Source organism: Haliaeetus albicilla, chromosome 3 (genome assembly GCF_947461875.1).
Source record: "Haliaeetus albicilla chromosome 3, bHalAlb1.1, whole genome shotgun sequence".
NCBI classification, from domain to species: domain Eukaryota; kingdom Metazoa; phylum Chordata; class Aves; order Accipitriformes; family Accipitridae; genus Haliaeetus; species Haliaeetus albicilla.
The window spans coordinates 29,666,377-29,679,397 of record NC_091485.1 but is presented as its reverse complement, the minus strand read 5'-3'; the positions used below and the strand labels follow the sequence as shown (position 1 = coordinate 29,679,397).

The following is a 13,021-nucleotide window of genomic DNA, read 5'->3' as shown; positions in this document are numbered from 1 at the left end:
ACAGTGATTTATTTAGAGCTCAGAAAACTAGATTCGAAGAGGAAAGAACAATAAACTAATAAAAAGTAAATTTACACAATTGCTGTATTTCTATCATTCAAAACAAGACTTTAAGTCAATTTCATAACCGTATTATCCTCTGTATGTCCTTAGAATGTAAAAGCACAAGAAATAACCAAAGGGTTTTTCAGCTCAAAAATACAGGGCAGAAGGAGAAGTCATCTAGATGGCACCTTGCTGGTCCAATAACGTAACCAGCCCAAACTTACTGACAATTCTTTCCTCAGAAAACCATTAACTCTTCTTAGTAAATCTACCTTTAAATAACGAGGTTTGCTATTGGCCCTGAGTGATACATACCTCTTTCTCTCTCCCTTTAGGATGTTATTTCTCTATTAACATTACATGGGACAGCAACATACGAACATGGAAGGGAGAAAAGAAGCATGAAATAAGTTTTGGCCAACTATCATCTTTTCTGCTTCCTGGAAAGATCTGAAGATGTGATATAAGGTAACTTGTCAGCTCATGAATGGATCATGAGCCACAACTCATCCGTTCCAGCAGCATACACACCATTCTAATCATTCCAAGTGTGAAGGCATACAACTGACCATGTACTTAAGTTTAGAAAGCATCCGAAAAGGAAGAAGTAGCATCAAGGGGACTGATCATCTTTATTAGGCAACAAAACAACAAACGGAAAATAAAATACTTTAATAGGAGAAAAAATAGAAGGTACAATTCAAACATAATATATCATATTGAAACCATACACAATGCAACATGAACATGAAAACATTATTAAGCAGCAGTCTTCTAGTAAAGATTGCATGTTTCAAGTACAAGCATCACCCATCACAAATACACAGCTTTTTGTGCATGTCTGCATTTCAGTGAGAAAGATCATGACCAGCAGCAGCATACTTAAACAGATTGCTTCATTTTCATTAAACGCTTACCTAGTGAATGTATTGGATGCAATCTCTTCATATGAAAAGTATAAAATTTTAAGCAAGGCAGCACCTGCCAATACAGATTTTAATGTATGCAAATAGAGAGGATAAACATTTTGTAAGGTTTTTTATATTGCATTTATACACACTGGTTGCTTTAAAATGTGTATTCAACATGACTAAAATGCTCAGCAACTATGCATCAAGTGACAACTAATTATTGCTATAGAAAAATTTGTTTCCCAGAGTTTTAAAATAGATGTCATTTCATTTGCAATTCTCAAGATATATTCAAGTAATAGAAGTAACTAGTTCCAGTGTCCATGAGGCATTCTGAATCTGTATTGGCTGTAGGCATTTATTGCCAGATCATATAAATATTTTATTGAATCTAAAAAAGTTAAACTTACATGTAACTATTAAATTCCTTAAGAAATGTATGCAGTAATAAAATCACCACAGTACGTGTTTTAATTTTAAAAAGCTAAAACTTTAGCATCAGGCTACCTTGAAATCCCTTTCTGTCTAAGGGTGCTATTTCATAGTTGGCTTTATAGAGCAAAAGAGAGAGCAAAAATCCAAACAAGCTTTTCAGTTGGATCAGTGAACCACTCCAAATCAGTATGTGGTCACACGAGCACTAGAGCTGAAAGATGAGTGAGAATACACAGACAAGAGTATGGGGGGCAAACAGGGAAGTTGGAGTAAAAGATCAAGCATGGCCTCCTGTCCAAATACTGTATTAAGCCAGTAACAAAATGCAAGGCATGTTAAGTTGTATAAAAAGGATATAACCTTTAGACATTTCTGAAATAGCCAACTTTCTCTGTATTTTAGCAGGCTATGGCTTCAGTAACGTTTGACACTCTTAAAAAATAAGGTAGAAATGTCAAGTTACAGTGTATAGTGTTTTAGTTCCAACACTCAACATACTAGCATGAAAATTCAGTTCTGAAACCCATTACATTGCTGAATGAGGCATTTCAACCTTACCAGTTTTGGAATATGAAATATCCCAGTATTTAAAGAATAATCAAAACTTCTATTTGGAGAGCAAATCGGAGCTAGGGCACAAGAAGCAGATTGTGCTTCGGCTGCACAACTGATATTATTACACATAAATCACTAACTAGACTAGGAAAATTACAGGGGATGTTTTCCACCACATATACAATACCCATTACGAACAATAGTTTAACAATGGGTGATGGTGACACAGGATGAAGAGTCAGTCCTAAAAGGTATACATTCAGAACAGTCTCTATTCAAACCTCCAAAATGTAAGCTGTGCAGCTTTCTTTCCCCTTCTCCTCATTAGTAATAAATAAAAGACCTTAAAGTTCTTTTACAAATGGATTTTCCACTTAAATTCAAAATTGCATTATTGCTCTGTTTTCTCTGATTTTAATGACGGACTTGCGGGGAACATGGAAATCTAGAACAGGAACTCTTAAAATGTGTTGGTAACTATTTTAGAGCGAGTTTTTCTTCTCAACTGGATGCAGGAGATGTCCAAGTTTTAAACAGTCTTACCAAAATAAACAAGTTCATTTCTGAGTGTTGGTAGGTCTGAAGCCAATTAGTTCTCTAGTTACACAGCCTTCCATGAAAGACAGGACAAACCAAAACTTGAATTCCAAATGCAACAACAAAAGTTCTTAAAAAGCTCCAACAAAATGAAAAACTAGCTGGTCAGCCATATACCAAAAAAGTATACCTTTCACATGTCATCTTGAATTGCTCAGCAAGTATGTCCTTAGTAGTTGGGAGTACAGGGAAAACTCCTCACCCATTAGTAAGCAAGCATCCTATTTCAGTTATGCTCCAAAAAGGGAAAAAATAGATGTAACTATTCCTAGGCAATGGCATCATACTTTCTCAATGAAAGGTGAAAAAAACCTGCTCTGCATTGTTGATCTATAGAAAACAAATATTTTTAAGTTGTTCTTATTTTCATTCACATAGTAATGGTAAAAAACAAATCACAGCATCAAATAAAACTTTGTCCTTGGGCAGGAGGAGAAAAAAATTATTATCTCATAGATATCTTAGCAGAGGACAGCTGAACTTAAAGAAACTCAACAGTGCAACAGTCTTTTTAAAGATACTTTCAAAGTTGGTTTTGCTGAATTAAAATACCTGACATTAATAAAAGAAACCACGTAATTAACAGAGTAGTAAAAGTCAGAGAAAATCAAGACAACGGTTTGAGTTTCAGCAAAATCATTTATGAAAAGTTCTTATGAGCGTGGAAAAAAGTTAAACCTGCAAAGTGGTTACTGAATACCATTTTTATTAATATACACTTCAAATCACTAACAGAATTAATGTAATTTTTCTCTCAAATAATCAGTAAGATGAAGGGGGACTATACTTTAAAAGTTCACATGACAGGATTCTTGAACTGCATTTTGGTATTGGGCTTCTTCATCAAGCTGAAGATTCTAAACAAAATGAAAACATCATCAACATGGACAAATACTCAAGATGCACCATAGTCCTTAGTTTAATCATTCATTTTCCACATTTTTACATAGGAATTGGCACCTAGATGAAGACTTTCCATTTTTATGTGTACTAGACAATTGTTCATGTTGCACAGTATCTTTTATTTAACCAAGTACCAAGAGAGACATGAGACAGGAGAAGAATCAGATGAGTGGGACAAGGCTCATTAAGCAGAAGGGTCCATCTTCTCTCCCTGGCTCAATTACATTACAGAATAGCCAGCTCAGAAAAGCTGACTGTGTCACACAAGTCTTATAACAGGGCTTCCAACCAGCCATAACATCCTCCATTAATAAAAACAGAATGCGATCCCCAGACCATAGTAATCATAGATTGTTGAGAATATACTGCTTAAAATGAGAGAGCAAACACGTATCACAAAAGATGGGTGGTTAACCCTGCTACTTTTGAAGAGCTATCTTCCAAGTTGTTAATATGCCGGAGTATATGGCATATTACACCTTTTTAGTGCAATTATACCAATTTAGTGCAATTTTTAGTAAAATAATATACCTTTTTAGTGCAATTCTGGCAGCTTCCCCAAATCAGAATTCCAATCACCAGTTTTACATCCTCAAACATGCAAGATGCACTCATGTTGAAGAACCCAATCCCCTGTATCAATCTCCTAGCTCTTCATGCCTTTGTCACAGATCACTCAACACAAGGAACAATATACATCATCTCTGCCATCTTTAACCAGTGAGGCTGCCTATGCCTCAAATACTATGCTTGTCCCACACAAAGCTCAAGCAGTGTACCCCAAAGCCTGTCAAACGCTGTAGAAACTACAATACAAACTCTCCAGCTCTCTGATCCCACATGCAGAACTAAGCTGGTTGGCTTGACTTATGCCTCACCCACTGACTATATCTGCGTATGTAGTCCTGCATCTACTCCAAGCTCATTTACTCAAAGTGAGCCTGAAAGAAGGCAACCAGAACGATGATTTAATGATGCATCTCTTTTTCACATTGCAGACTCTCTCGCAACATACTGGAAGAGAGGCTGTAGCAGCAATACCAACTAGTCATGCTGCACTTTGAGTCCTGAGAATTATGATTTAGCCATTTCTGCCTTAAAAGGTCAAAAATGTCGATAAAACAGAGTAGCATCTATTTTATTTCCCCCAGAAACAGCAGTAATAAACTGTTCTGGAGGAACAAATAGTTCAGATCGAGAACACTAAACTAAAGACTCAAGTCATCAGTTTGGAGCAGAGCTTAACAGTTGACAACGCCTATTCCCAGTAGCACTTCAAGTTGATGATGGAAAGTTTAAGAACAGATAGACCTACTTCTGAGTTCCGTACAGAGCAGAAACATAGCATGTCCAGAGCACAAACAAGTTTGGTACAAATTTTTTATTGGGCATTTTTATTTATAGAAAAAAGTTACCATTTATTCCCCTACACATCAAAGAAGAAAAAGCTTACCACAAATTCTCCGTAGTCAAACCGGTGTCTTAGATTTAGATGGCTAACAAGATTTCTAGTAACCTGGTTAGTATCTGCCCAAGGAAGAGATACACAAATAGGACAGATCTGAATTTGGAGGGGAAGGGGAAAGAGAGAGAATTAAAAAAGAGTTACTGGCAATACAGAATACATTAAAGACATGTTCTACAGGAATAACTAGTCTATTACTCATCCACTACTAAAATACAGTAGAGATGTTCACATAAAATCATAGTTCTAAGTGTTCTTTTCCTCAATTGTGTAACACTCAAAAGTTACATTTCAACTTGCCTAATTTCTTGAGTGTTTCCCTTAGGAGTGGAGGATTATCATGTCTGTCTGGCACTCTTTTTGTCAATTTCTGTTGTTTAAAATTTAGAAAAGAAAGCAATTACTGCATCCTGCTTATTTTTTGGAAGAATTTTCATACAACTGAGATGATCAAGTAAGCTGAAAGAAAAAAATAACACACCCTATACAGATGAAAAGAATAGAAAACCAAACAGATTTTTCTCCTTCAGTCTGTTTGATCACCTTAGATTACTTTTCAAGTAACTGTAAGTTTCACATGAAACAATAGTTAGGTTACAAATGGGATTCTATATAAACAGATCTGAATTACTAAATGAAGAATAAGCGTCAGGCTCAAAAACTGAGTTTGTTTCACATCAAGATAAATGGGACAGCTAAGTCAGAAATGCCTTCGAACTAACAAGAACCTGCACAAGAAACATTTTCACATGAAAGTCACTCCTCAAGTTAAATGCCCTGCATTAAGTATATTGTCTTTCTCAGTCCACAGTGATCTTCACAGATATAGAGTAGCTACTGCACATTTAAAATTGTTCACATAATTGTAATGAAAGTAGCTTAAGAAGCATACATAAGCAACTCTACTTACTACAGGAACTATCTGATAAAGATGTCTATTATTACAGTGATCCAGCAAGCGTTGTCTGGTAAAATTGGCTTCCTGACACAGGGGGCATTTGAAGGTTGGGTGTCCACTGTAAGCAGAAATACACAGTATTAAACAGAACAGAGAGGTTTGGAAACAGTGTTACAGAAAGCTTAATTCAACTGTTATCTTATCATTATTTTCCCCTATTTTGGTAACAACAAAAAACCCCCACCCTCACTGACATAGTAGCGGATCTAAAGGAGTTCCGGTGCTACTTCCAAATTGCAATTTTAAAGCACATTTATTATTTGTATGCCTAAATGCATTCTTCTGAGATTTGGACTTTAGAAAACTCTTCTGTTCCAATTGCAGCTGCACCCTGTTCTTACTTACTGGTAACATCTTTTAGTGCAAATCCTTCAGGAAAGTACTGAAAAAACCCGAATTCTAATGTATAGATGCAAATGTAGAAGAAATGACAGTGTTTTTTTTAATGCAACTTGTTGTAGGTGTTTGTGTGGTGCTTTTTTTTAAAGTTAGTAGAAGCTTGCACTATGACTGCCTGGATCTATTTTAATAGTAACTATAGAAAAATAAGCAGCCTACCTTGTTTCTCCTTGAAGTATTTGATTATTAGCCATCTCGCCATTATCAGATATTGCATCATTCCTGCTACTTTAAATGAAGTCAAGAAAAAAAAAAAAGAAAGAAAGAAAATTGAGATTATTTTACTCCACTTTCAAAAGTTTTAAAAGTTTAACAGCAACGGGGTGGGGGGGGGAGAGGAAATCCATTAAGTCCCATGAATTTCAAGGCAAAACATACAATGGCGCATATTTTAATTCTCACAGCTTTTCCTTTGGATGCCTCAGTATTTAGTTACCATGGTGACCCTTGGTGGAATACTACACAACTTTATAGGAAAGTGGTATATAGTGCAACAAACATTTAGCCAACAAGAATGGTAATGGAGATTACAGCCAAGTAGCTCAAAAAGCATTATGAACTACGTGAATGTAAGACAGGTAGCACTTTCTAAGCTTTTTTACTTAGGACCATGTAAATAGGCATTTAACTGCCATGTGCTTACACAGATAATTTACAACTTTAAACTACAGCAAGATAAATTTTCTTACTCTGAGCACAAAATAAATTATTTCCTAAAGTAAGAGTGACAGACAGGAACATTTTAGAAAGTAAATTTAACCATATATGCACCTCTAGCTAAGCCAGATGAAACTGCTCAGACATGCTGATCATCCTAAGAACATGAATATTTACGGTCACAAATCTGGTCACAGCCCATTTTTTATACTTCTGTAATATTATAAACACAGGTATTCTACTGTGGCATAGTCAATAAACAGCGATATAACAACATCCAGACACTTCGGTGAAACATTGCTGCAGCTGGTTCTGGTAACAGCTTAAAATTCCACTTTCAATATACTGATGGGTTGAAAACCAAACACAGAGAAGTTCAGACTGCTGAAAATAGATGTCAAAAGAATGTAAATAAAGGACAGGCTATATATAATAAAGCCCTATGAAACTAATATGTAAAAAAAGGTCTTCAAAAATAAGCAAAAATCCCCAACCAAACCAAATACATCAGTGAGAAGGTATGAAAAAGAAAGTTCTTTAGCTTTACTGCCTGAAAACAAATGGTAAGTGTCATTTGTATTTTATGGTGTGTAACATACTGGAGTTCCTTATACATTTTGTAAGAGATCAGTTCAAAAGAAATTCAGTCAGAAAGCAAAAGCTTGCACAGCAATGTTTTGAAACAGGATACCCACTAAAACAGACTTAGGAAAGGGGAGGGGGGGAATAAAAAGAGAAGGGAACTTCCCTGAGGCTAAATATTATGAAATATGTTACAAAGTAACTGCTCAAATGCTGTCAAGGCAAGAAAAGCAAGCTACAAATACTATACACTTTTTAGGAGAGTCCCTAGAAGACATTCCAAACCATTATGCAGAGAGGTTTTCTTCTGTATGCTAAGAGTAAAGAAAAAGACCTGGAAAAACTGTCATTTTTTTGAAGCACAAAAATATGGACAATGATTATTGCAAAAAGAAGGCATGCCCTGGAAAAAAAAAAAAAAAAAAAAACCAAAACAAAAACAAAACCCAAAACTTTCCTGGGGCGGGGAGAGGGAAGAAGATGATGCATTGTTATACATAAAACACCCTGATTACCTGTTCCCTGTCGAATCCTGGGAAATCTGTAAGTTTGGAATAATAGAAGAAACACCATATTCATCCTGATACTTCTTACACGTTTTATAATGCTGTCTCATCCACGAAAATCTAACCTGTAAATGAAATGCCAAATTATTGAAATTATACTAAACAATCCAGGGATAGAAGGAAGAGATAATTCTGCCAACAGAAAGCAGTGCATGCAGGAATAATATAGGCATCATATGCAGCAGAAACCAGAACTTGTGTCTCCCCTTTCAGAATGAACACTTTCTTCCCCGACAAGAGATCTTCGATCGTTTTTCCATAGAGCCTCTGTCACTCTGTGAGACTGGAGAACATTCCTGCTCCCCAAACCCCCAACATCCTGGCATCTGAGAGCTCTCTCAGGGGTGAAAGATGCAAGTAAACTCCATTTAACCAAAACAAAGTCACAGGAACTACACCTCCCATATCCAGGATCAGTAACTGATGAGCTATGACAGAGACGGGCCATGAGGACGGGATGAGCACCACTGCTCCTTCAGTCTTCTCTGGCCTGCCGTTACCTTGTGCAGAGCAAAATCTTTTTGCATTAGGTGTGTTCTGAGAATACGTAACTTTTCTCTTTGGGGGTGGAGGCAGGGAAGAGGTGAAGGAACACCAACTTAAGGCTGCCTATCCATCTTAAATGCAAGCTAAGACGATTGAGTTGCTCTAGATTTATCAGAAGACAGCTGTGCTGGACATGCCCTAAATCAGAATTTCAGGTCCAACAGCACTGTCAGAAAGTGCTCACAGGTTTAGAGGCTGAACAAGAACACATCTCACATGCCTGTGCCTAAATTCCATTAAAGTTCTTCTGGGGATCCATTTTGGTTCTTCCTTCCAGTTTACCAACTTGCTATTCTCTCTTTCTCTCAGCTTTTCATCCTAATGAATCACGTGGAACAAAGCAAGCAGCTCAGCTTTCCACTAGTGCTAATCTTCACATTGGCAGAACTAAGTCCCAGGTGAAATGAAACAAACATGAAGACGACATGGATTTGATGCAATCTGATGTAAACAAAATGTGTGGCTGGAATCCTGCATTCATTTATACCAGAAGAGAGATTACTCTTGACTTCAGTGGGGGTCAAGATTTCACCCAATGTTCTGAAAATAAGGACCCCTATACAAAGGGAATGAAGGGAACGTAAACAGACTGATGGGGTGTGGGGGGAAATGACATATGATTGTATGTACACTGAGAATAATCAACCCGTATTTTGGGGGTTTATATGAAATTTTACAGTAGCTCTAAGCACTTTCATTTCCATAGTGAAAGTTTCTGAGGTTTTCCATATATCTGCAACTTTCATTTTCAGTTGTCTAACTTTTCTTTTGCCAGTTTTATAGCTATATCCAGTTTCTGCATTGTTTTAGGGAAGAACTGGCACTCCACTTAAAAAGTCCTTATAGACAATACAAGATCCTCTTTCAGTTTACACATTAGGCATCCCCAGCAGGCACTGCATGCCTAGTATATGCAGATGCCATACCAAGCTAAGTTCAAACTGCTACAGTCTCTTTAGCTCCAAGACAAGAATGACACACAGTAAAAGTGTGTGTGGTCAAAAACAAGAAAAATTTATCCAGCTTCTTGTAAAGTTTTACTCTACCTGCTTCTCACAGCATCTACAGCCCCCAGAAGCTTTCTTCATACTGTTTTCAACATCTAGAGCCCTTTTGGGATATGTTCTTTCTTTTTTAGTCACGCTCCCCCGGCAGAGAGGACAATGCGTTCCACTTTCTCTGATAGCTGTCAAGAAGCACTTCCTGCAAAACCTAAATTAAAAAGTTACCACAAACACAGGTTAGCAAAGTGAAGAGAGTAAGATGCTTTGTCCTTGAAGAGAGCTGGGTGATTATTGGGAAAAAGAAGATATATATCGGAGTAATAGTCTACTGAATACAAATCTTTATAAATAGAAGCAAAATGACATAATGGTGCTTACAGAGAAGTATACGGAAATTAAGGGAGCTTGGCAATGCACTTTAGGTAAAGATCTTACTATTTACTGACTAGTTTTCCCGAACTGTACACCAGATTGATCATTAATGAGATATTAAATGGTGCCGCAGGCACGTGACATTGGAAAATCTCATCAGGGTAATTCCTGTTTATTGTCCTTAAGCGGAGCCAAGAACACTGCAAAGCTTCATTTAGCACGCGTTTCCAAAGATCTTAGTTCATCAGCTTTTGCAGCTCGCTCTCTGTCTTTCCTCGTGCACCAGCCGCCAAAGCTATTCTGCTTTTCTGCAAAGTAGTACTTCGTAATTACGCGTTCCTCCGAAAAAAACGCAGAACGGATGAACTGCAAAGAGAGAACAGCTAGGCTATGGTCCTTGCTCGAAAACGAACAGGAAACTCTGAAGTTAAAAAACGCGGGTTAGGTTAGGTGTGCAAGATGTCTTCACCGGCCGCCGAACTCGATCCGACAACCGGGGGCTGGCTCCAGGCGGTGGCTTTCCTAACTGACCGGTCCTCGCTCGCTACAAAAGAAAGAGGCGAGGGGAGGCTGGGGCAGCACTTCGCACGCAAGCAAGCCTCCACGCCGGCGCTCGGCGGCGGCTCCTCAGCCCCCGGGGCGGCGGGCGGTAGCGAGCTCCGCGGCTCCCGCTGCGCGGCCGGCTGCAGGCCGAGGGTCCGGGCGCTTTGCCGGGGGGGCGGGGGGGAGAAGGAGAAGGCAGAGAACCGGAGGAGGCGAGGGAAAGGCTTGTGAAGGGGGCGGGGGGGGGGGGGCGCGGCGCGGCAGGGAGGAATACCCACACGTGCTGGCAGTTCGCGGTCCTCACGGGCGTCTTGAACACCTCCTGGCAGACGGGACAGTAAAAATCATCCTCGCTGAAGCACGCCGCCGCCGCCGCGGCTCCCTCGGCCATGGCAACACGTCAGGGCCTCTCCGAGAGGATCGGGGACGAGAAACAAGCCCCGCCCTGGCGAGCTGAGCCGAGCTGATCGGAGCTCCCCTCCGCTGCCGCGGGGGGCCGCCGGGCAGCCGCGGGACACGGCGCGGGGCGGTGGGCGCCGGGGGTCCGGGAGAAGATGGCGGGCGGGCACCTGGCACCAGGTGGGCGGCCGGGCTGCGGCGGCGGGGGAGCGGGCCCGGCCTGCGCGCCGCACGCCCCGCCCCGCCCCGCCGCCCCCCCCCCCCCCCCCTTCCTCCCCGGCCCGGGAAGCGCCCCCGCCCCGCCCTCTACCTGGCGGTGCCCGGGGCGGGAGCCGCCGCGGCGGGTGCCGCCTCCCAGCGGCCCAGCCGCAGCTCCGGCCGGGCTCCCGGCGGCACCCACGCCCCACCGCCGCTCTCCCCGGGGGGCAGGGGCGGGCCCGGGGCCCGGGTTTCCATGGCGATCGCCTCCCGGCCCGGCGGGGCCGCTATGACACGGCGGGGCCGGCCTCCGCTCCGCCCTGCCCAGGAGGCTTCCCCGCTCCGCCTGCCGCTCTGCGCCCGCCCCACCGCCCTCCTGCCTGGGGCCCGCGGGCGCCGGCGCCGCGCACCTCCCCTTCCGCAGGCGCCGGGGGCCGCGGCGCCGCCGCCGGGTGGGGCCGAGGGCCCGGTGGCGGCGGGCGCTGGCCCGCCGTGGCGGCAGACGGTCCCACCCCTCAGCGGGTGCCCGCTAGGGGGCGCCGCAGTGCCCGCCGGGGGCCGGCCCCCGGCCCGGGCCCGGCGTCGGGGGGAAGCGTTTGCAGCCGCCTTCTGCGCAAAAAGGGCAGTGGTGAAACCCTTTCTGCGCCGTTTTGCCCCCTATTTATAGATCGGCTGAGGCTGGCGGTAATTTTACGCAGTCGTTTTAGTGGTACGAGTAATATTTGGGCCAGGATTTCTGCCTCCTGAACGATACTGACGAAATCTTAATTCAGCAGTACGACACTGCGCGTTTCTTCCAGAGTGAGGAATTATAAGGATATCATTATAGAGAAATAGTAATGCCAACAAATTTCTCCGGGTGGAGGAGTCTTTGGACCTGTCAAGCGCATCTAGCACTGACCTCCTTAGAACATCACTCTCGGCAGGTAAACAACACACAAAATACTGGCTAGACTTTAAAAACAAATGGATTTATAGGGATTACATTTTTCCAGAATATATTAATCTGTGAAGATTATGTTAGTTCATAATAAAACCAAGATTCAGGCTAGGTGTGGTCTCTCACCCCATATCAAAGATGTGGGACAAGGGCTGAGGAGGAATGGGTTCTTCACCTTCGTTTTCCCTGTCTCCTTGGGACTGCAGCTGTCAACACCATAGCTAGATGTTCAGAGGAGATCACCAGGTGGGGAGATCTCTGAGACCTGTGGTTCATCTGTGCCGTCAGCATTTCAAAACTATTTAGGCTTCAGTCGTCCATCAGAGCTGCTGCTTGTATCTGCCAGTGATCAGCAGCAAGAGGCAATGCCCACCCCACCATCTGGGCATCATGGTTTGGAGGGGAGAAGGAACTGCAGGAAACAGAGCTGAAGCTCAGGTCTCTCTTCAGGTGAGGGTAAGGGGAGAGCCACCTTGTGATTCTGTGAAGCATGATGGCTCTGTTTACTTATTCGGGATCTATCGCAATTACTATTAGCTAAAAATGTTAGTAACTTCCTAAGCAAAAGCAGAGACAGCAGAGCAAAAGCCAGTGACTGCCCTAAATACCTGTAGACCACACAGAGGCAAAATTTGAATGCCACTAAGTACCGGGAGATCTGAAACACTGAGGGGAGGCACATCCGAAGCGATGGGCCCAATGTAAGTGTTACATCACCAGGGCTGGGTCATTTACTGCCTATGCTTCAGGTCAGGAGAAAATCCAATGGAAAAGGCAGAACTCCCTGGGCAGGGATCTTCCAGGAGAGGACAGGCCTGGGATGTAAGGCATTGGTCTTGGAACTGTGGCTGTGCTAGCTCAGGAGGTTACTGCTCCCCTGTGCTCGTCACTGCTGCTAGAGGCTGCTAAGGGTTAGCTGAGCTGTTTATGGGCTGGCCAAAAAAAA

The 13,021-nt window shown here is 42.2% G+C and overlaps 1 protein-coding gene across 3 annotated transcripts; it reads right to left on the bottom strand.

Annotated features, from left to right (window-relative positions):
- Positions 1–658: 658 nt before the first annotated feature.
- RNF138 (ring finger protein 138) lies at positions 659–11,478 on the bottom strand. Of its 3 annotated transcripts, none has more exons than XM_069779240.1 (7): positions 10,817–11,478; positions 9,666–9,831; positions 8,023–8,138; positions 6,428–6,496; positions 5,822–5,927; positions 4,900–4,973; positions 659–3,400 (listed from the first exon to the last, which is right to left on the bottom strand). In XM_069779240.1, exons 1-6 carry the CDS (start codon positions 10,927–10,929, stop codon positions 4,935–4,937), a joined length of 609 nt encoding a protein of 202 aa, XP_069635341.1. In that variant the 5' UTR covers positions 10,930–11,478; the 3' UTR covers positions 659–3,400; positions 4,900–4,934. The 3 variants fall into 3 exon arrangements, with proteins under 3 accessions (XP_069635341.1, XP_069635340.1, XP_069635339.1); XM_069779239.1 differs by having other exon boundaries at positions 4,900–5,007; positions 6,428–6,493; XM_069779238.1 differs by having other exon boundaries at positions 4,900–5,007; positions 10,817–11,471.
- Between the last annotated feature and the right edge of the window lie 1,543 nt (positions 11,479–13,021).

Bases quoted from the DNA above. Each gene is read 5' to 3' on its own strand.
- RNF138 (XM_069779238.1), bottom strand. From the start codon at position 10,929: ATGGCCGAGGGAGCCGCGGCGGCGGCGGCGTGCTTCAGCGAGGATGAT. The intron at 8,139-9,665 runs GTAGAGTAAAAC...TTTCATTTACAG, and splicing joins GTAGATGCTGTGAGAAGCAG to GTTAGATTTTCGTGGATGAG. The intron at 5,008-5,821 runs GTAAGTAGAGTT...CTCCAAATTCAG, and splicing joins TTTATCAGATAGTTCCTGTA to ATCTGTCCTATTTGTGTATC.